General features: G+C 41.0%; 1 protein-coding gene across 2 annotated transcripts in view; it reads right to left on the minus strand.

Annotated features, from left to right (window-relative positions):
* LOC128689253 (receptor-type tyrosine-protein phosphatase alpha-like) overlaps positions 1 to 24587 on the minus strand; it is an 828196-nt gene that overhangs the window by 233963 nt on the left and 569646 nt on the right. For both annotated transcript variants that reach the window (XM_070086466.1, XM_070086465.1), the window contains exon 16: positions 3226 to 3378. In XM_070086466.1, the coding sequence (XP_069942567.1) occupies positions 3226 to 3378 (153 nt within the window). The remainder of the gene's footprint in view (positions 1 to 3225; positions 3379 to 24587) is intronic.

Consider the following 24587-nt stretch of genomic DNA (forward strand, 5'->3'; position numbering starts at 1 on the left):
ACTAACTACACGAATACCGCCTGGTGGTTCACACTTACACTCACTCACTCATTTGACCATAAACGGAAATATTAATCTCAGTCTTAAAATAATGAATCCTGTGATACTCCAATACTGAAACTATGTACTGTGCCAAAACAAAAGCATTCACATTGCTAAACTCACAAACTAGTATTTAGTCACTTAGCCATAATACCAACTTACCTCATAATTTGTAATATTTTACAATTAAGAATAAAACTAAGTATGCCCGAAATGCCTAGCCATGCTAAGCATTCTAGTGGTACACTCTGTAATCACAATTTTACTACATGTAAACCAAACAATAACCAAATTTCTGTAAACTCAGCATTGTAATCCTTATAGAGAATAAACTTTGAATTTGAATTTGAACTACTGGACAACTACAACAAAGTCCTAGATGCACTAGAAGACAAAAAGAATGCAGATGTAATATACACAGACTTGGCAAAAGCCTTCGACAAGTGTGACCATGGTGTAATAGCGCACAAAATGCGTGCTAAAGGAATAACAGGAAAAGTTGGTAGGTGGATCTATAATTTCCTCACAAACAGAACACAATGAGTAGTAGTCAACAGAGTAAACTCTGAGGCGGCTACGGTGAAAAAGCTCTGTTCCACAAGGCACAGTATTCGATCCCATCTTGTTTCTCATCCTCATATCTGACATAGACAAGGATGTCAACCACAGCACCGTGTCTTCCTTTGCAGATGACACCCGAATCTGCATGACAGTGTCTTCCATTGCAGACACTGCAAGGCTCCAGGTGGACATCAACCAAATCTTTCATGGGCTGCAGAAAACAATATGAAGTTCATCGATGAGAAATTTCAATTACCCCGATATGGTAAACATGAGGAAACTAAAACTTCATCAGAGTATAAAACAAATTCCAGCCGCAAAATAGAGCGAGAAACTAACGTCAAAGACCTGGGAGTGATCATGTCGGAGGAGCTCACCTTCAAGGACCATAACATTGTATCAATCGCATCTGCTAGAAAAATGACAGGATGGATAATGAGAACCTTCAAAACTAGGGATGCCAAGCCCATGATGACACTCTTCAGGTCACTTGTTCTATCTAGGCTGGAATATTGCTGCACACTAACAGCACCTTTCAAGACAGATGAAATTTCTAACCTAGAAAATGTACAGAGAACCTTCACGGCACGCATAACAGAGATAAAATATCTCAATTACTGGGAGCCCTTAAAGTTCCTGGACCTGTACTCCCTGGAATGCAGGCAGGAGAGATACATGATTATATACACCTGGAAAATCCTAGAGGGGCTAGTACCAAACTTGCACACGAAAATCACTCTCTCCGACAGCAAAAGATTCGGCAGACGATGCGACATCTCCCCAATGAAAAGCAGGGGTGTCACTAGCACGCTAAGAGACCACACAATAAATGTTAGGGGCCCAAGACTGTTCAACTGCCTCCCAGCATACATAAGGGAGATTACCAATAGACCCCTGGCTGTCTTCAAGCAGGCACTGGACAAGCACTTAAAGACGGTACCTGACCAGCCGGGCTGTGGCTCGTACGTTGGATTGCGTGCAGCCAGCAGTAACAGCCTGGTTGATCAGGCCCTGTTCCACCATGAGGCTTGGTCACAGACCAGGCCGCGGGGGCGTTGACCCCCGGAGCTCTCTCCAGGTAAACTCCAGGTCCTTGGCGTTCTGCCTGAAAGAACCCTGCCAAATATCTGTCCTGAATACAACTACAAGCTCACTACCTCTACGAAAACTCCACAACAAACTGGTAACCTTAAGCATCCTAGGGCTTTAGCTTCTATTTTAGTTCCCAAACCTGACTGCACTTTCAGGCTGCATTTATGTAAATGCAGTTAACTTACTAGATATTTAACCTCTCCCACACATTAAAGACCTTATTGATCGTGTGTCAGGAACACTGTACGTAAAACGATTAGATTTCCTATGAAGATATCAAGTGCCACTTACTATGTGTGGTCAAGATATTTCTTTCACTGCTCAAGACTGACTGTTCCATTATCTCGTCACACCATTTGGTGTATTCAGTGCAACCTCGTCTTTCCAGTGCCTGATGCACAAATTGACCTAAAACTTGTATGGAGGACTTATCAGTTATTCTCAGTTATGGTCGTTTTGCATCCTACTTCCTTTCCTGATGCTGTGCTGCTCACGGCTGCTTTCAGCTTTTTACTCTTTGGTGAACTAGTCACTGTAAGATCCTAAAGTTCAACCTACTTGTTTTATTGAATTTCTGTGGGTCAATTTGTTTATTTAGGCATTTGTCAATTACGTTATAAGTCGAGTCTAGCCGAGCATGTGAGAAAACACACACACACAGGCGAAAGGAACAAGAGAGACAAGGCTAAAATCAGTAGAGAACAACCAGAGTCGAGTGTGCAAACACCCACAGAATCACCCTCAGAATCCCACAGCCAAACACACCCCACACTCACAACCCCCCTCCCCACAATATGCAGTAGAATCCCATAGTGCTCTACCACAAACCCTCCAGATACGAAAAAGGATTTTGGAGTTTGTATAATACCAAGCACATCTCTTGAGGTGCACATCAACCAAATAACTGCTGCAGCATAAGGGCAACTAGGCAATCTAAGATAAGGATTCCGGCATCTCAGGATGGAATCGTTCCAGACCTTGTACACAGTGTACATCAGGCCCATACTGAAGTATGCAGCTGCAGTTTTGGAACCCACACCTGGTCAAGCACGTCAGAAAACTAGAGAAAGTGCAAAGATTTTCAATGAGGCTAGTCCCGGAGCTAAGGGGGGATGGTAATTCTTAGACAGCTGATTATCAAGAGCAGGAAGGAGAAAGTCATGAAAAGTGGACAAGTCAGGAAGATTACGAGAACGAGATTGACGAAAGAAATCAAAAGAGCTAATCAGGTCAATGCCAGCCCGATGGGTAGATGAAGTGGCAGAGGAATGGTCAAAACCAAGAAGTTCAAGCTGATGTTGGCAGAGTGTGACAGAAGACAGGTTAGTAACACAGTCAGTAAGAGAGAATTTTGACGAACAGCTGAGATAAGACGTTGAAGTTTATTCTGTAGTTTTAAAAAATTAATTTATGAATTATGGCGAGCAGTGTTTTTTTAACAAGAGTCCTTTAACAAGTGTCTTTGATAGATGGTTAGATAACTAACACACAGATTCACACAAACACAACTGTTATACTGTAAAGACTAACCCAAAATTGCTCCACAGCTTCCTGAGACTTGATCAGCTGAATAAGGTAAGCCTCAACTTCTACATTTGAAGCGTGCCAGCTGAAGTTGTCATATACATTTTCTGAAGTACATTCCTCATAGATAGGATTCATCTCTTTCACCGTATCACTCATCTGAAAAATAAATGATAATAATACTTAATGTAACATTTAATAGATATTCCATATCTAGATACCCATCAGTTACACAACCCAGAGCAACACGGGTTAGATCAGGTCGTTCCTGTCGTACACATAGATTTTGCAAAAGCTTTTGACAAGTGCGACCATAGTGTAATAGCGCACAAAATGCGTGATAAAGGAAAAACAGGAAAAGTTGGTAGAGGGATCTATAACTTCCTGACAAATTAAACACAAAGAGTAATAGTAAACAGAGTAAAGTCTGAGGCAGCTATGGTGACAAGCTCTGTTCCACAAGGCACAATAGTTGCTCCCATTCTATTCCTCATCCTCATATCTGACATTAACAAAGATGTAAGTTCCGTGTCTTCCTTTGCAGATGACACCCGGATTGCCATGGCAGTGACCTCCATCGAAGACAACACAAGACTCCAAGAGGACATAAACCAAATCTTCAAATGGGCCTCACAAAACAATATGAAGTTCAGTGAAGAGAAATTTCAACTACTAAGATATGGAAAACTTGAGGAAATTAAAACTGTATCAGGGTATACAAAAAACTCTAACTATAAAATAGAGCGAAAAAGTAATGTGAAAGTCCTGGGAGTGATAATGTCAGAGGATCTTGCTTTAAAAGACCAAAACAATGCATCTGCTAGGAAAATGATAGGATGAATAATGAGAACCTTTAAAACTAGGGAAGCCAAGCCCATGATTCTCTTCAAATCCCTTGTTCTCTCTAGGCTGGAATACTGCTGTACACTAACTGCCCCTTTCAAGGCAGGCGAAATTGCTGACCTGGAGAGTGTACAAAGAACTTTTACGGCACACATAAGCACGATAAGGCACCTAAATTACTGGTAATGGTTAAAGGCCCTTGATCTGTATTCCCTGGAGTGCAAGGAATAAAGATCAAAAGACTCGGCAGGAGAGGCAACATTTCCCCAGTGAAAAGCACAGGCGCCACGAGTACTCTGAGAGACAACACAATAAATGTCCGGGGCCCCAAGACTGTTCATCTGCCTCCCAGCATACAGTGCTCATCATGGCATTATGCTGGGTGAGTGCCCTGGCATAATGCCGTGATGAAAATCAAAGGCCTACCATACAGGGTGGGGGGAGATCTTTTTTTGTCAGTGCATTCTGCTGGGTAGCAGTCGTTAGCATGATGTCATGGCCTGCTGCCATACTTCACAATGATTTCTCATTGCTCACGTGGCTGCCGTGGTCAGAGGAAGTGTTGCACTTTTGTTTCTTATCTTCTCCATGTTTTGTCCAGTGTTCCCTTTGGTTTTGGGGCAATACATCTTTGATTATGGGTAAAAGGAAGTATTTAACACCTGTAACTATAGCTCAAATCATAGGGCTTCACAAAGCTGGGCACCAGACGAAAGAAATAGTGGAGAATGTTAGTGTGTGTGTGAGCGTTCAGTGAGGAACTGGGTGCAGCGTTTCGTGGTTGGTGGCGGTGTTGAGTTACCGTTTGACAAACCTTGGCCTGGCCCCTCCAAGAAGATATCTGTTCGTACCTTAACTGTGTTAAAGAAGCAGTTACTCTCTAACTGCAAAAAAAAAGATAAAAATAAAATAAATAAAATAAAAAAAATGGTAAATAAGTTATGGAAGATTTAAGAAAGCGAAAGCGTATAGAGGTTGCTCTAACTGCTGTCAGTAACACTGTCCATCAAAATTACGGAAGTTACACTATATCCAAATTGTTAATACGATATCATCCATTCTGGAGACCTCTGGAACATGAAGTTGACACGTCTTCCAACACATCTCGGCACAATTTTATTACTACAACTACTACTATTACTACCATTACCACCAGTACTACTACTACTACTACTATTACTACTACTACTACTACTACTACTACTACTACTACTACTACTACTACCCTTGCGGCTTTCTATCCCACTCCTACCACAATATATAATGGTTTCTTAGTTATCTCTGTAATTGACAGGTTCACCACCACAAACAGAAGGTCAGCAGGATTCTGGACTCATCCACACCCGGAAGCACACGGCTTCTTACCAAAGGAACAAGTCACGATATTCCAAAGACTCAACCAAAGGACTCCGATTTGGAAATGTGGGGCGCAGTTCTGGCTAAGACGCTGCGGGACCACTCAATGGACTCCTTGGGATTTGGGACAGCGATACAAGTGAAAGTAGCCTGGCCAGTGAGGTGGGTATGGACAAAGAAATGCCCATCCTTACCACAGAATTACCGTATGACGAAGGCTGGCATAGAGGACCTCTTACAGCTCAACTGGATCTCAGTTGCTGGGAAAAATACCAGGTTAGGATGTACAACCCAGAACCTTTGAGGTGCTTCAGGTGGCACAGGTACAACCACCTTAGCACCCAGTGTTAGTTTAAGGAAATATGCGGTACCTGTAGCGGGTTTAACCCGACCAAGGATTGCTTGAGTGAACTGAAGAGAGGTAAAGCTACAGAACCCTGATTTCCGAACTGTGGAGAGAAACATCATGCATTGCCCGGAGAGGCTCCGCCCCGTCAGGGCAGCATGGAAAACCCCTGTTGTTCAGCCTCCAGCATCAAATAGTGCCCTAGCCACTGAGCAGCAGCCTCGTCCAAAGAAAGCTACAATAACCCGGAATCCAGGGAAGCCGAGGAAGCATAAGCGAAGTTATTGCTCCCGTGCTCAACCAATTCCCGATACTTCTGCTCAAGCTCTCATCTAACTGATGCACCTGTGTGATAAATGGTTTAAAACCTACAAGTTGAAGATTGAAACACTTATGCAACATATGAGAATCTTTATTGAGGAAACGTTTCGCCACACAGTGGCTTCATCAGTCCAATACAAAGCAGAAAGGTGATAAGATAAGATTTCGTTCGGATTTTTAACCCCGGAGGGTTAGCCACCCAGGATAACCCAAGAAAGTCAGTGCGTCATCGAGGACTGTCTAACTTATTTCCATTGGGGTCCTTAATCTTGTCCCCCAGGATGCGACCCACACCAGTCGACTAACACCCAGCAGGTTATTAATAGAATATTCAAGAGGTTGCTAGTAGAATTGCAGTAAATCAACCATTCAAATCATTATGAAGCTGTGTGTAGTCTGTGGTCAGTCAAACAAACGGGCTTCCGCATGCATAAATTGTCATTTCTGTGGAAATTGGTGTCACGCCCCTTGTGCAGATATCCAAGAACTAGCTACAAGCAGTATTAAAACAGGGAAGTGTTTTTGGGTATGCCCAAATGAGATAAATCTGTGGACTAAAATCACAAGGGTATTAAAAGAGGTCAACATCAAAGCTGCTTTCATAGAAAACCTAGAAGCTTTCTACAACAGATGGGAACATAAAAAGTCCGGGCTGAATGGTACTGCCCTTGATACTGGCCATGTAGTCAGAAACTGTAAGGCTGGAGATGATGTCCTGGTAGTCAGTAAATGGGGGGCTGATAGTGCTGTCCTGGGAGACAGTAATGGGGAAGCTGGAGGTGCTGTCCTGGGAGACAGTAATGGTGAAGCTGGAGGTGCTGTCCTGGGAGACAGTAATGGTGAAGCTGGAGATGCTGTCCTGGGAGACAGTAATGGGGAAGCTGGAGATGCTGTCCTGGGAGACAGTAATGGTGAAGCTGGAGATTTTGTCCAGGTAGTCGGGAATTATACGCAGGAAGGAATACATATGAATGACCTCATAGGGGACAGGAGCCATAGTAGGGAAACAAGTGTAGTCAAAGATAAGATAAAACCAATATTGCAAACTAGAAATACCGCAGGAAATAGCAAACAAGAGGACTCCACTAGCAATAGTGAGGATATATTACCAAAAACAAATGGTGGGAGCTCCATTGTTGGTGCTAGGGAGGATAGAAGTAAGACAGGGAAACATGCACCAACAGGGAATACAGTCACAGAAACCCAAGGCAAACGGAAACCAAGCCTGTGCACATACTATGCACTCGGTATCTGCTGGCATGGGAAATCTGGAAAAACAGATGGGACGTGCAACTATGACCACCCTAGGAAATGCCATGCCCATATGACAACAGGAAAATGCAAACTCCCTTCCTGTAAGCTTTTTCACCCTGAACTGTGTACCTCCTCAGTACAGGAAAGACTGTGCTATAACTTAAATTGCCAGGCATACCATCTAAAGGGGACAAAAAGATACAAAACATCCAGGCCATGGGAAAACCTGGGTAGCCACAGCCACTCAAGAGGGAGAGGTTTTTTAGTGCCAGGAAGGAAAAAAAACTGGCAGGAAATGGCAGAAATCGTACACCAAATCCAGTCATTCCTGGAGTGGAACCACAGTCGATGGCCTCCACTCCAAACCAACAGATACAGATACTAATGCCGGAAAAAAAATCCCCCCCCAGTACCAACAATACCACCAGTCCGATAACATTCTTCTTTGCAAATATACAGGGTCTAAAGCCAGCAACAAACAACAAAATACCTTTCATCCGTGGACTGCTTGCAGAGGCAAAGGCAATGTTCGCGGCTTTCACTGAGACCCACATAAAGGATCACTTGGACAACGAAATATGGATCCCAGGTTACAACCTATACAGATGTGACAGAGTGAACAGGCAAAAGGGGGGGGTTGGCCTGTACATTGCAGAGTCACTTGTTTGCACAGAACTGCTAAATGCCTCAAATGATGTAGTGGAAGTTTTAGCAGTAAAGGTCGAGAACCAAAACCTAGTCATTGTGATAGTCTACAAGCCTCCGGATGCAACATCCCAGCAATTCCAGGAACAGCTGTTAAAAATTGACCACTGTCTGGAAAACCTTCCAGCTCCTGCACCCAACATCTTGCTCCTGGGGGATTTCAACTTAAGGCACCTAAAATGGAGGAATATAGCAAATAATATTGTTGCAGTAATAACACCAGGAGGCAGCTCTGATGAAAACTCACACTCACGCGAGCTTTTAAATCTCTGCACAAAATTCAATTTAAACCAGCAAATAATAGAGCCTACTAGACTGGAGAATACACTAGACCTCATCTTCACTAACAATGATGATCTGATAAGAAATATCACCATATCAAAAACAATATACTCAGATCACAACATAATTGAGGTTCAGTCATGTATGCGCGGAGCCCCAGACCGACATAAGGAGATTAGTAACGAGGGAGCATTCACCAAATTCAACTTCAATAACAAAAACATAAAGTGGGACCAAGTAAACCAAGTCCTAACCGATATAAGCTGGGAAGATATACTAAGCAACACAGACCCCAACTTATGCCTAGAACAGATTAACTCGGTGGCACTCGATGTATGCACAAGGCTTATTCCTCTAAGAAAAAGGAGGAGTAGATGTAAAACAGAAAGAGACAGGCGCTCCCTTTACAGGCGACGGAAAAGAATAACAGAGCGGCTAAAAGAGGTCAATATATCTGAAATGCGTAGGGAGACATTGGTCAGAGAAATAGCAAGCATCGAACTTAAGCTAAAAGAATCCTTTAGGAGTCAGGAATCGCGGGAAGAACTAAAAGCCATAAATGAAATCGAAAGAAACCCAAAGTATTTCTTCTCCTATGCCAAATCAAAATCGAGAACAACGTCCAGTATTGGGCCCCTACTTAAACAAGATGGGTCCTACACAGATGACAACAAGGAAATGAGTGAGCTACTCAAGTCCCAATATGACTCAGTTTTTAGCAAGCCGCTAACCAGACTGAGAGTCGAAGATCAAAATGAATTTTTTATGAGAGAGCCACAAAATTTGATTAACACAAGCCTATCCGATGTTATCCTGACGCCAAATGACTTCGAACAGGCGATAAATGACATGCCCATGCACTCTGCCCCAGGGCCAGACTCATGGAACTCTGTGTTCATCAAGAACTGCAAGAAGCCCCTATCACGAGCCTTTTCCATCCTATGGAGAGGGAGCATGGACACGGGGGTCGTCCCACAGTTACTAAAAACAACAGACATAGCCCCACTCCACAAAGGGGGCAGTAAAGCAACAGCAAAGAACTACAGACCAATAGCACTAACATCCCATATCATAAAAATCTTTGAAAGGGTCCTAAGAAGCAAGATCACCACGCATCTAGAAACCCATCAGTTACACAACCCAGGGCAACATGGGTTTAGAACAGGTCGCTCCTGTCTGTCTCAACTATTGGACCACTACGACAAGGTCCTAAATGCACTAGAAGACAAAAAGAATGCAGATGTAATATATACAGACTTTGCAAAAGCCTTTGACAAGTGTGACCATGGCGTAATAGCGCACAAAATGCGTGCTAAAGGAATAACAGGAAAAGTCGGTCGATGGATCTATAATTTCCTCACTAACAGAACACAGAGAGTAGTCGTCAACAGAGTAAAGTCCGAGGCAGCTACGGTGAAAAGCTCTGTTCCACAAGGCACAGTACTCGCTCCCATCTTGTTCCTCATCCTTATATCCGACATAGACAAGGATGTCAGCCACAGCACCGTGTCTTCCTTTGCAGATGACACCCGAATCTGCATGACAGTGTCTTCCATTGCAGACACTGCAAAGCTCCAGGCAGACATCAACCAAATCTTTCAGTGGGCTGCAGAAAACAATATGAAGTTCAACGATGAGAAATTTCAATTACTCAGATATGGTAAACATGAGGAAATTAAATCTTCATCAGAGTACAAAACAAATTCTGGCCACAAAATAGAGCGAAACACCAACGTCAAAGACCTGGGAGTGATCATGTCGGAGGATCTCACCTTCAAGGACCATAACATTGTATCAATCGCATCTGCTAGAAAAATGACAGGATGGATAATGAGAACCTTCAAAACTAGGGAGGCCAAGCCCATGATGACACTCTTCAGGTCACTTGTTCTATCTAGGCTGGAATATTGCTGCACACTAACAGCACCTTTCAAGGCAGGTGAAATTGCCGACCTAGAAAATGTACAGAGAACTTTCACGGCGCGCATAACGGAGATAAAACACCTCAATTATTGGGAGCGCTTGAGGTTCCTAAACCTGTATTCCCTGGAACGCAGGAGGGAGAGATACATGATTATATACACCTGGAAAATCCTAGAGGGACTAGTACCGAACTTGCACACGAAAATCACCCACTACGAAAGCAAAAGACTTGGCAGACGATGCACCATCCCCCCAATGAAAAGCAGGGGTGTCACTAGCACGTTAAGAGACCATACAATAAGTGTCAGGGGCCCGAGACTGTTCAACTGCCTCCCAGCACACATAAGGGGGATTACCAACAGACCCCTGGCAGTCTTCAAGCTGGCACTGGACAAGCACCTAAAGTCAGTTCCGGATCAGCCGGGCTGTGGCTCGTATGTTGGTTTGCGTGCAGCCAGCAGCAACAGCCTGGTTGATCAGGCTCTGATCCACCAGGAGGCCTGGTCTCAGACCGGGCCGCGGGGGCGTTGACCCCCGGAACTCTCTCCAGGTAAACTCCAGGTACCTATTTGCTGCTAGGTGAACAGGACAACAGGTGTAAGGAAACGTGTCGAAATGTTTCCACCCGCCGGGAATCGAACCCGGGCCCTCCGTGTATGAAGCGGGAGCTTTAGCCACCAGGCCACCGGGCCTGCACTTGTGTCTTATTTATCATCCTTTTCATCTTCCACTGTTCTTGCCTGTACTGGACTGATGAAGACACTGGCTGGCGAGACGTTTCCTTCAAAAATAAAGATACCTAAATGTTGCACAAGTCTCTCACCTATGATCTTGCTGGCTTTCTAAATTATTTATACAACAACTGTGACTTATTTCTGATCAGAAGAGACATTCTCCGATTATTTCACAGAAACCAACTTGGCTATAAAACTGGAAAAAGAACTTAAATGAGCGCTAAAGCAGGCCTGCTGGCCCATTTTAGTCAGGTCAAACTCACACCATTACACACCAATTCATGTACTGGTTTAACTTATTTTTAAAAGTACTCAAGTTTTTAGCTTCAATTACGCTACTCGGGATTTAGTTTAAATATCTTTCATAAATCTAAACTTTTCCAACTTAAAATCATTATTGCTTGTCCTGTTTTAGTTAGATATTTTAACATGTTACATATAGCCCCTTTATTTATTCCTATCTTCTATTTATACTCCTTTCCAAAAAGTGGCAATTCAGTGCCCTCAGTCTGTCCTCGTAGGAAAGATTTCTAATAGATGGAATCAACTTTGTCATACTTATCAACTTCGTCATACTTATCAACTTCGTCATACTTATCAACTTCGTCATACTTATCAACTTTGTCATACTTATCAACTTCGTCATACTTATCAACTTTGTCATACTTATCAACTTTGTCATACTTATCAACTTTGTCATACTTATCAACTTTGTCATACTTATCAACTTTGTCATACTTATCAACTTTGTCATACTTATCAACTTTGTCATACTTATCAACTTTGTCATACTTATCAACTTCGTCATACTTATCAACTTTGTCATACTTATCAACTTTGTCATACTTATCAACTTTGTCATACTTATCAACTTTGTCATACTTATCAACTTTGTCATACTTATCAACTTTGTCATACTTATCAACTTCGTCATACTTATCAACTTTGTCATACTTATCAACTTTGTCATACTTATCAACTTTGTCATACTTATCAACTTTGTCATACTTATCAACTTTGTCATACTTATCAACTTTGTCATACTTATCAACTTTGTCATACTTATCAACTTTGTCATACTTATCAACTTTGTCATACTTATCAACTTCGTCATACTTATCAACTTTGTCATACTTATCAACTTTGTCATACTTATCAACTTTGTCATACTTATCAACTTTGTCATACTTATCAACTTCGTCATACTTATCAACTTCGTCATACTTATCAACTTTGTCATACTTATCAACTTTGTCATACTTATCAACTTCGTCATACTTATCAACTTTGTCATACTTATCAACTTTGTCATACTTATCAACTTTGTCATACTTATCAACTTCGTCATACTTATCAACTTCGTCATACTTATCAACTTTGTCATACTTATCAACTTTGTCATACTTATCAACTTTGTCATACTTATCAACTTTGTCATACTTATCAACTTTGTCATACTTATCAACTTTGTCATACTTATCAACTTTGTCATACTTATCAACTTTGTCATACTTATCAACTTCGTCATACTTATCAACTTCGTCATACTTATCAACTTTGTCATACTTATCAACTTTGTCATACTTATCAACTTCGTCATACTTATCAACTTTGTCATACTTATCAACTTTGTCATACTTATCAACTTTGTCATACTTATCAACTTCGTCATACTTATCAACTTTGTCATACTTATCAACTTCGTCATACTTATCAACTTTGTCATACTTATCAACTTTGTCATACTTATCAACTTTGTCATACTTATCAACTTTGTCATACTTATCAACTTCGTCATACTTATCAACTTTGTCATACTTATCAACTTTGTCATGCTTATCAACTTTGTCATACTTATCAACTTTGTCATACTTATCAACTTCGTCATACTTATCAACTTCGTCATACTTATCAACTTCGTCATACTTATCAACTTTGTCATACTTATCAACTTCGTCATACTTATCAACTTTGTCATACTTATCAACTTTGTCATACTTATCAACTTTGTCATACTTATCAACTTTGTCATACTTATCAACTTTGTCATACTTATCAACTTCGTCATACTTATCAACTTCGTCATACTTATCAACTTCGTCATACTTATCAATTTTGTCATACTTATCAACTTCGTCATACTTATCAACTTCGTCATACTTATCAACTTTGTCATACTTGTCTATATATCTTAAGTGCATTTATGTTCAGAACTGCACAGCAGCATAATTTAAAGAAGGCCTAAACAACGATATATGAAACTGAAGCATAACCATGATTTTCGTTCTGCCGACTGGGGTAATCTGACTAATGATTTTATTGACGAGGATCGTACGATAACAATGGGATCTACATTGGTGATTTTCTTTCTTAATAATGTACAACGTGAAGAGAAGTAAGTTAGGTCAGATAAAAACTGTATCAGATGGATGAATTGGAAACTAAAGCATTTATTAGCAGAGAAAAGAGGAAGATGATAATCAGACACATGTGCATCATCTGGGTATCTTTACTATAGACGTTTCGCCATCCAGTGGCTTTGTAAATACAAATTCGAGGACATAATTGGAAAACAGTAGAACTATAGTACATAAAAAAAGATAAAAAAGAATTAGAAAAAAGGCGAAAATAGGAATTTAAAGGAACATCAAAAGAGGCGAGTTCAATCTTATTGACAAATATGTTCATTTCAAAAGAGAAGTAAAAAAGAGGATTACAGAGGCTAAATGTGACTATGAAACTAAGGTTGCTAATAATTCAAAGGCTGATCCAAAAGGGTTCTTCCAAGTCCATAGGACAAAAGTCAGGAAAAAATAAGGACTGCTGAGGATTTGGGATGGATAGTTGACTGATAATGAAGTCTTTATTCAAGAAGATATAAATGATTTCCCAGGAAGTTACTAGATGGAGAGTTGGAGGTATCGAGAAGATGGAAGGAATATTTTGAGGAATTGTTGAACATTGATGAAGATGGGGCAGCGGTGATATCGTGCATTGGCTAGGGAGATACCACATCTTGTAGGAGTGAGGAAGAGCCAGACAGTGTGGGGGAGGTGTGTAAGGCTGAGGGTAGAATGAAAGGGGCAAAGAAAACAGGTGGCGTTATATTTCTGGAATGGTTGGTGCTTTTACATAATAAATATATGAAAGAAGAGATGATAACTAGGGATTGGCATGCACAATTCTTTTGTATAAGGCAAAAGGGGCAAAATAGTGTAAAAATTACTGGAGTATAAGCCTGCTGAGTACACTTGGTAATGTGTATGGTAGAGTTATTATCGAAATAATTAATGAAAATACTGAGAGAAGGGTATCAGATGAACAAGAAGGCTTTAGGAGTAGGGGATGTGTAGATCAGATTTTTAAATGTAGCATATAAGCGAGCTGTATTTAGATAATGGCAAAGACGTTTCCGTCGCATTTAAGAATTTGGAATAGACATGATAAAATGAATAGGGCAGCAATGTAGCAGATGTTGCAAGTGAATGGAATAAGTGGTAGGTTACTGAAAGCAGTTAAGAATTTTTAAGAGGATAGTGAGACTCACGTTAGAGTATGTCGGAGAGAAAGAAATTATTGCCTATCAAAAGTAGGCCTTAGATAGGGATGTGTGATGTCAACATGGTTGTTCACTATATTTATAGATGGGGCTTGAAGAGAAGTGAATGTTCAGGTATTAGCAAGAGAATCTATCATAAAGTGAGAGTTGTAACAGTTGTTTTTGCTGATGACACTGTACTTTTGGGAGATTCTGAGGAGAAATCGTAAAGGGTGGTGGAGGAATTTGGTAGGATATGGAAACGGAGATTTAAAGTGAACACAGAAAACAGTAGCTTGATGAGTATAACAAATAGTTTAGGTAATGAAAGCTTTGGATATCAGATTGGAGGTATGGAATATGGAGGAAGTGAAGGTATTTAGGTAATTGGAAGTGGACTTGTCAGCAGACAGGTCTATGAAAGATGAGGTGAATCAAAGAACTGATGAAGGGAAAAAGGTGAGTGGTGCACTGAGTAGTCTGTGGAGACAAAGAACATTTTCCATGGAAGCAAAGATGGGAATGTATGAGAGTATATGGGTACCAGTGCTCTTGTATGGTGGTGAATGTTACAACAAGGAAAAGGCTGCGGGCAGTGGAGAAGTTGTGTCTGAGGGTAATGTGTCGTGTGAATATTATGCAACAAATCCCTAGCTTGGAGATTAGAAGGTGTCGGGTTTCTAAAAGTATTATCCAGAGGGCTGAGAAGAGGTTGTTGAGGTGGTTTGGACATTTAGAAAGGATGGAATGATGGGCTTATAAATCTGTAGTAGAATGAAGGCAGGGTAAAGATCGTCCTAGGAAAGGCTAGAGAGAAGGGGTAAAGGAGGTTTTGTGTGAGAGGGGTTTAGACTTCCAGCAAGTGTGTTTGAGGGTATTAGATAGGAGCGAATGGAAACAAATGGTTTTTATGACTTAACGTGCTGGTGGAATGTGAGTATATGATGGGATTCATTGAAACTCATCATCTATGAACACTGGCATGCAAATACGCTAAGCCTAGATTTCAGAGATGAAGAAATCTTGAAGATTAATGGAATAGCTAATAATTTAAAATACCCAATATACTTAAATTGATAAACTGCTAGAAATATATTTTACAATTCAAAAAAGGACAAATGATCATATTCAACTAAGAATATGTAGGTTCTTCCTTAACATGAGACCCTCCACATACCATCTCTACTTAAATTTGGGAAGAAATTAAGCTATGTTTAACAAGTCGTCGGCCATCCCACCAGTGTGTGTGTGTGTGTGTACTCACCTAGTTGTGGTTGCAGGAGTCGGGTCACAGCTCCTGGTCCCGCCACTTCTCTGGCAGCTACTAGGTCACTTTTTTGCTCCGTGAGCTTTATCATACCTCTTCTTAAAGCTATGTATGGATCCTGCCTCCACTCCATCACTTCCCAGACTATTCCACTTCCCGGCAACTCTCTACCTAACATCCGTGTTATTCACTTGAGTCTTCAACATCCAAATGTGACCCCTTGTTGCTGTGTCCCATCTCTGGAACATCCTGTCTCTGTCCACCTTGTCGACTCCTCTCAGAATTTTGTATGTCGTTATCATATCCCCCCTATCTCTCCTGTCCTCCAGTGTCGTCAGGTCGATTTCTCTTAACCTCTCCTCGTAGGACTTACCCTTTAGCTCTGGGACCAGTCTAGTTGCAAACTTTCTCTAATTTCCTTACAAGCTTGGCTAGGTGTGGGTTCCAAACTGGTGCTGCATATTCCAATATAGGCATAATGTACACAATGTACAGGGTCCTAAACTATTCCTTATTAAGATGTCAGAATGATGTGCTTAGGTTTCTCAGGCGCCTGTAAGCTGCCGCAGTTATTTGGTTGATGTGCACCTCAGAAGATGTGCCTGGTGTTATACTCCCCCCAGGGTCATTTTCCTTGAGTGAGGTTTGTAGTCTCTGACCCTTAGACTGCACTCCGTCTGCGGTCGTCTTTGCCCTTCCCCAATCTTTATGACTTTGCACTTAGTGGGGTTGAACTCCAGGAACCAGTTACTTGACTAGGTCTGCAGCCTGTCCAGATCCCTTTGTAGTTCTGCCTGGTCCTCTTCCGATGGAATTCTTCTCATCAACTTAACATCATCTGCAAACAGTGACACTGCAGAGTCTATTCCTTCCCCAATGTCATTCACAAACACCAGAAACAGTACCAGTCCTAAGACTGACCCCTGTGGAACCGCACTCATTACAGGCGCCTACTCTGATGCCTCGCGACTTACCATGACTCGCTGTTGTCTTCCTGACAGGTATTCCCTGATCCATTGCAGTGCCTTCCCTTTTATCCCTACCTGGTCCTCCAGCTTTTGCTCTAATCTCTTGTGTGGAACTGTGTCATATGCCTTCTTACAGTCCAAGAAATTGCAATCTACCTACCCCTCTCTCTTTTGTTTTACTGCTGTCATCCTGTCATATATCTTCAGTAGGTTTGTGACACAAGATTTCCCATCCCTGAAACCGTGCTGGCTGTTGTTGATAAGCTAATTCCTTCCTAGGTGCTCCACCATTCTTCTCCTGATGATCTTCTCCATGACTCTGCATACCATATATGTCAGTGACACTGGTCTGTAGTTTAGTGCTTTGTGTGTGTCTCGTTTTTAAAAACTAGGAACTACATTTGCTGTCTTCCGAACCTCAGGTAGTCGCCCTGTTTCTATAGATGCGTTGAAAATTGTTGTTAGTGGTACACAGAACCTATGGAGAGATGTTATCCTGCCGCACCGTCTTTGAGGTATCTAGTTCACTTAGCAGCCTCTTCACTTCTTCCTCCGTTGTATGTATTGTGTCCAACACTTGAATGTGTACCTCAGCTCTCCTTCTTTCTGGAGTCCCTTTTGTCTCCTCTATGAACACTTTGAATCTCATGTTGAACGCCTCACATACTTCATGGTCGATTCTTGTGATCTCCCCTCCTTCCTTCCTCAGCCTGATTACCTGGTCCCTGACTATCGTTTTCCTCCTGATGTGGCTGTACATCAGCTTCGGGTCAGATTTAGCTTTCGCTGCTGTCATTTTTGCATTACCGCAGGGCCTGCTTTCTTACCTGTGCATATTCATTTCTGGCTCTACGACTTCTTTCCTTATTCTCTTGGGTCATTTGCCTTCTATACTTCTACCATTCTCTAGCACACTTGGTTATGGCCTCTCTACACCTTTGGGTGAACCAAAGGCTCATCCTGGCTTTCTCGTTATATCTGCTACCCTTAGTTACAAACCTCTCCTCAGCTTCCTTGCATATTGCTGCAAGATATTCCATCATCACGTTTACTGACTTCCCTGCCAGTTCTCTGTATCACTGAACCCTGTGCAGGAAATTCTTCATGCCTGTGCAGTCCCCTCTCTTGTAGTTTGGCTTCATTCGTCCTGCCCTTCCTGCTTCCCTCTCCACATGTAATTCTATGTATTCGAAGCTCAGAACTACGTGATCACTGGCCCCAAGGGGTCTTTCATATGTGATGTCCTCAATATCTGCACTACTCAAGGTGAATGTTAGGTCCAGTCTCGCTGGTTCATCCTCTCCTCTCTCTCTGGTAGTGTCCTTTACGTGTCTGTGCATGAGTTTTTCCATTACCACCTAAATCTTCTTAGACCTCCATGTTTCTGGGCCTCCATGTGGCTCCAGGTTTTTCCAGTCGATTTCCTTGTGTGTGTCAGTGTGTGTGTACTCACCTAGTTGCACTCACCTAGTTCTGTTTGTAGGGGTCGAGTCACAGCTCCTGGCCCCGCCTCTTCACTGGCCGCTATTAGGTCACTCTTCCTGCTCCACGAGCTTTATCGTTCCTCTTCTTAAAGTTATGTATGGATCCTGCCTCCACTACATCAATTTCCAGACTATTCTACTTCCTAATAACTCTGTGACTGAAGAAATACTTCCTAACAAAACTGTGATTCATCTGAGTTTTCAACTTCCAACTGTGACCCCTTGTTGCTGTGTCCCATCTCTGGAACATCCTGCCTCTGTCCACCTTGTCGATTCCTCTCAGAATTTTATATGGCATTATCATATCTCCACTATCTCTCCTATCCTCCAGTATCGTCATGTCAATTTCCCTTAGCCTCTCCTCGTAGGACATGTCCCTTAGATCCGGGACTAGTCTTGTTACAAACCTTTGCACTTTCTCTAATTTTCTTACATTCTTGGCTAGGTTTGGATTTCAAACTGGTGCTGTATACTCAAATATAAGCCTAACGTACACTGTGTACTAGGTCCTGAATTATTCCTTATTGAGATGTCGGAATGCTGTTTTTAGATTTGATAGGGCCCATATGCTGCAGCAGTTATTTGGTTGATGTGCGCTTCAGGAGATGTGCCTGGTGTTATACTCACCCAGAACTTGCGATCTTGGCTTAAATAGCAACGCTCATCTTGCCATATAGGGCAAGTGAAAATTTGTGTATGGAATAATCTCGCCAAAATCATTCTGAACCTAACGAAAAAAATATATTTCACTGTGTTTGTTTAGTATTAAATTACTGTAAACAAATCTAAAATATATTTAGTTGGGTTAGGCTAAAATAAATTGCGCTTGTTATAATAAGGTTAGGTAAGTTTTCTAAGTTACTTTTGGTGCAAAATTATGAAATTTACATCAACATTAATGAAAAAATATATCTTTAAACGTATAAGAGAAAATTTTAGAAGGGACTTAATTTTATATTAGTTCTTGCTAATTGACCAGTTTTACATATTCGGCACGACATATATATATATATATATATATATATATATATATATATATATATATATATATATATATATATATATATATATATATATATATATATATATATATATATATATATATAGCATCAGCTTTACTAGAGATATTAACAATGCAAGGAATTCGCAAGAGCAGGCGAAATATACACAAACACTGATCTCTGGCTGAAGGAGACTCGAACCTACGAACCTTGGAACAAGGTAAGCAGAGCTTTACCAATGTACCCACACTGGACAATCAGTGTTTATATATATATATATATATATATATATATATATATATATATATATATATATATATATATATATATATATATATATATATATATATGTCGTGCCGAATAGGCAGAACTTGCTATCTTCGCTTAAATAGCAACGCTCATCTTGCCATATAGGACAAGTGAAAATTTGTGCATGCAATAATTTCGCCAAAATCATTCTGAACCTAACGAAAAAAATATATTTCACTGTGTTTGTTTAATGTTAAATTATTGTAAACAAATCCAAAATATATTTAGTTGGGTTAGGTTAAAATAAATTGTTCTTGTTATAATAAGGTTAGGTAAGTTTTCTAAGATTCTTTTGGTGCAAAATTAATTTTTTTACATTAACATTAATGAAAAAAATATATCTTTAAACGTATAAGAGTAAATTTTAGAAAGGACTTAATTTTATATGAGTTCTTGCTAATTGACCAGTTTTACATATTCGGCACGATATATATATATATATATATATATATATATATATATATATATATATATATATATATATATATATATATATATATATATATATATATATATATATATATATATATATATATATATATATATATATATATATATATATACAGAGAGAGAGAGAGAGAGAGAGAGAGAGAGAGAGAGAGAGAGCCGGGATTGATGGGATAAAGATAGAAATGTTAAAAGCAGGTGGAGATATAGTTTTGGAGTCGTTGGTGCAATTATTTAATAAATGTATGGAAGAGGGTAAGGTACCTAGGGATTGGCAGAGAGCATGCATAGTTCCTTTGTATAAAGGCAAAGGGGATAAAAGAGAGTGCAAAAATTATAGGGGGATAAGTCTGGTGAGTATACCTCGTAAAGTGTATGGTAGAGTTATTATTGTAAGAATTAAGAGTAAGACGGAGAATAGGACAGCAGATGAACAAGGAGGCTTTAAGAAAGGTAGGGGGTGTGTGCACCAGGTGTTTACAGTGAAATATATAAGTGAACAGTATTTAGATAAGGTTAAAGAGGTTTTTGTGGCATTTATGAATTTGGAAAAGTCGTATGACAGGGTGGATAGGGGGGCAATGTGGCAGATGTTGCAAGTGTATGGTGTAGGAGGTAGGTTACTGAAAGCAGTGAAGAGTTTTTACGAGGATAGTGAGGCTCAAGTTAGAGTATGTAGGAAAGAGGGAAATTATTTCCCAGTAAAAGTAGGCCTTAGACAAGGATGTGTGATGTCACCGTGGTTGTTTAATATATTTATAGATGGGGTTGTGAGAGAAGTAAATGTGAGGGTCTTGGCAAGAGGTGTGCAGTTAAAAGATAAAGAATCACACATAAAGTGGGAGTTGTCACAGTTGCTCTTTGCTGATGACACTGTGCTCTTGGGAGATTCTGAAGAGAAGTTGCAGAGGTTGGTGGATGAATTTGGTATGGTATGCAAAAGAAGAAAATTAAAAGTGAATACAGGAAAGAGTAAGGTTATGATAACAAAAAGATTAGGTGATGAAAGATTGGATATCAGATTGGAGGGAGAGAGTATGGAGGAGGTGATTGTATTCAGATATTTGGGAGTGGACGTGTCAGTGGATGGGTCTATGAAAGATGAGGTGAATCATAGAATTGATGAGGGGAAAAGGGTGAGTGGTGCACTTAGGAGTCTGTGGAGACAAAGAACTTTGTCCTTGGAGGCAAAGAGGGGAATGTATGAGAGTACAGTTTTACCAATGCTCTTATATGGGTGTGAAGCATGGGTGATGAATGTTGCAGCGAGGAGAAAGCTGGAGTCAGTGGAGATGTCATGTCTGAGGGCAATGTGTGGTGTGAATGTAATGCAGAGAATTCGTGGTTTGGAAGTTAGGAGGAGGTGCGGGATTGCCAAAACTGTTGTCCAGAGGGCTGAGGAAGGGTTGTTGAGGTGGTTCGGACATGTAGAGAGAATGGAGCGAAACAGAATGACTTCAAGAGTGTATCAGTCTGTAGTGGAAGGAAGGCGGGGTAGGGGTCGGCCTAGGAAAGGTTAGAGCAGTGGTTCCCAAACTGGGGGTAAATTACCCCCTGGGGGTAATTTAACCATTTTTGGGGGGTAATGGAGGGGTGACAGAAAAAAAGTTATGAATTCTGAAAATCAAGAAAACAATGCGGTACCCGGTATGAGGATTATTGTTAACTTTGTCTTAGTATATAAAGTTGTAAAGTAAGCCTATTATAAGTAAGTAATAAAGTTAAACCAAATAACAATAAACATCAAAAACTAATATACAGTATTAGAAAAGAAGAAATATATAGCTGTGTGGAAACCCAAAAGTACACAAATAACCCGCACATAAAAGACAGAAGCTTACGACGACGTTTCGGTCCGACTTGGACCATTGACAAAGTCACACTAACAGAGGAGGAGGAGGACGGCTATATATAGGCAGGAAGAGGTGGAGGTAGTAGTAGTGGTAGTAGTAGTAGTAGTAGTAGTACAAGAATTGTATATAATACCGACAGGATGAAATGACACATGCACAACACCCGGGCATCCCCACCGTAGACGTTTCGCCATCCAGCCAGCCACTGGATGGCGAAACGTCCACAACAAAGACAACCAGACGCCGCACATGTGTCTAATTTCATCAGTAGAAGTAGTAGAAGAAGAAGAGGTAGTAGTAGTGGTAGTGGTAGAAGTGGGAAATAAGGAAGACGAGCCAGTCAAATACAAAGGAAGGGGAGCACTGCAAGAGAGCTAGAAACCCACAGAGGGAGAGCAAGCGCACCGAGGTGCGTGAAAGGGGAAGTGGTGAAATAAAATAAAGAAGGAACAGAAACACGAGACAGGAGAGAGAAAGACAACCCAGAGGAGAAAAGGAGAGAGGAAAGGGGAAGAGGAAGAAGAAAAAGAAGAAGAAGAAGAAAAAATGAGGATTCAGGTTAAGTCACGGGTGTTCTGAAGTTTGGAGCATTTTACAATGTAGTGGGAGAGGAAGGCATCTACAGAGACGAAGCCAGGGCTAAGGTTCATACAAGGAAAGTTGTGTATAAGAGAGGATTCAACTAAACGGCGACTGTACGAGTTGGAAGTAGGGAAGACAGTTTTAGCAGAAGACCAGTCAATAGGATGGCTATGATCTCTGACGTGACAGAAAAGAGCATTGTTAGTGTCGGCAAGCCTAACACTATTTTTGTGCTCCCTAAGTCTGTCAGAAAGAGATCGACCAGTTTCTCCAAAGTATTGAAGAGGACAGGAGGAGCAAGAAATAGAGTAGACACCAGGAACATCTGTAGAGGGAGGAGAGGTATGAACGAGATTAGTGCGAAGAGTGTTAGTCTGGCGGAAGGTAAGCTTGATGTCTAAGGGACGGAGAGAATTGTTGAGATTAGAAAGACCGGAAATGTAGGGAAGGCAGAGGATAGAAGAGTTCCCATGAGTAGAGAGTTTGGGAGAGAAGAAATTGCGTTTAGCACGTGAGAGGGCAGAGTCTATGAAATGGGAAGGGTAGCCAAGACGGGAGAACGAATTATAAAGAGTGGAAATTTCTGCTGGAAGGAACTGAGGATCACAGATGCGGAGGGCACGGAGAAAGAGGGAGATAAGAACACTTTTCTTGACAGGGGAAGCATGATAGGAAAAGTAGTGAATGTACATGCCACTGTGCATAGGTTTACGGTAAACGGAAAAGGAAAAACCTGTATCTGAGCGGTGGACATGGACATCAAGGAAAGGAAGTAAGGAATTAGATTCCCATTCAGCTTTAAACTTAATGGAAGGGGCAAGATTGTTAAGAGCTTCAAGAAAAGGTTGGAAGAGACTGTAGTCATGAGGCCACAGAGCAAAGATGTCATCCACATAGCGGAGCCAGAGTGAAGGTTGCACATCGAGGGTAGGAAGAAGAACAGTCTCGAAGTATTCCATGTAAAGATTAGCAAGGACAGGAGAGAGAGGAGAGCCATCCAGTGGCTGGCTGGATGGCGAAACGTCTACGGTGGGGATGCCCGGGTGTTGTGCATGTGTCATTTCATCCTGTCGGTATTATATACAATTCTTGTACTACTACTACTACTACTACTACCACTACTACTACCTCCACCTCTTCCTGCCTATATATAGCCGTCCTCCTCCTCCTCTGTTAGTGTGACTTTGTCAATGGTCCAAGTCGGACCGAAACGTCGTCGTAAGCTTCTGTCTTTTATGTGCGGGTTATTTGTGTATCGTTCCAGTCACGGTATTGTGCCTTTTTGTTATTTATTTAACCCAAAAGTATTTTGACAAGTATGCTTCAGGACAAAAGTCACTCAGTAGCCCAGATCGACCTGTCCAGTACGCGTCACTCACTTCCTGAGGCTGCCTCTATTTCACACTGTCAGTTTATCTGTGAGCATCAGCTGAGGTAGACATAAGCTGGTATGTATGTGTACTGCCCTGTGCAGTATATAGTTAGTATTTACCCACTGTTACTGTGAATTTGTAGCTATTATTAATTTTATATATAACATATGTGTGGTTCTTACGTTTTCAATGGTTTTGCTCGGATTAGCAGAGTATGCGAGGCTGTATACGTTCACGTTTAGCCATATATATCAATAATAACAACATTTTGTGAAAGGGGTAACATGCTTTATGTGGCATGTTAAATTGGGTAACAAGCTGAAAAAGTTTGGGAACCACTGGGTTAGAGGGAGAGGGTAAAGGTTTCGTGTGCGAGGGGCTTGGACTTCTAGCCGGCATGCATGAGCGTGTTTGATAGGAGTGAATGGAGACAAATGGTTTTTAATACTTGACGTGCTGTTGGAGTGTGAGCAACGTAACATTTATGACGGGATTCAGGGAAACCGGCAGGCAGGACTTGAGTCCTGGAGAGATGGGAAGTACAGTGCCTGCACTCTGAAGGAGGGGTGTTAATGTTACTGTTTAAAAACTGTAGTGTAGAGCACCCTTCTAGCAAGACAGTGATGGAGTGAATGATGGTGAAAGTTTTTCTTTTTCGGGCCACCCTGCCTTGGTGGGAGTCGGCCAGTGTGTTAATAAAATATATATATATATATATATATACATATATATATATATATATATATATATATATATATATATATATATATATATATATATAT

The sequence above is a fragment of the Cherax quadricarinatus genome, chromosome 18 (genome assembly GCF_038502225.1).
Source record: "Cherax quadricarinatus isolate ZL_2023a chromosome 18, ASM3850222v1, whole genome shotgun sequence".
NCBI lineage: Eukaryota > Metazoa > Arthropoda > Malacostraca > Decapoda > Parastacidae > Cherax > Cherax quadricarinatus.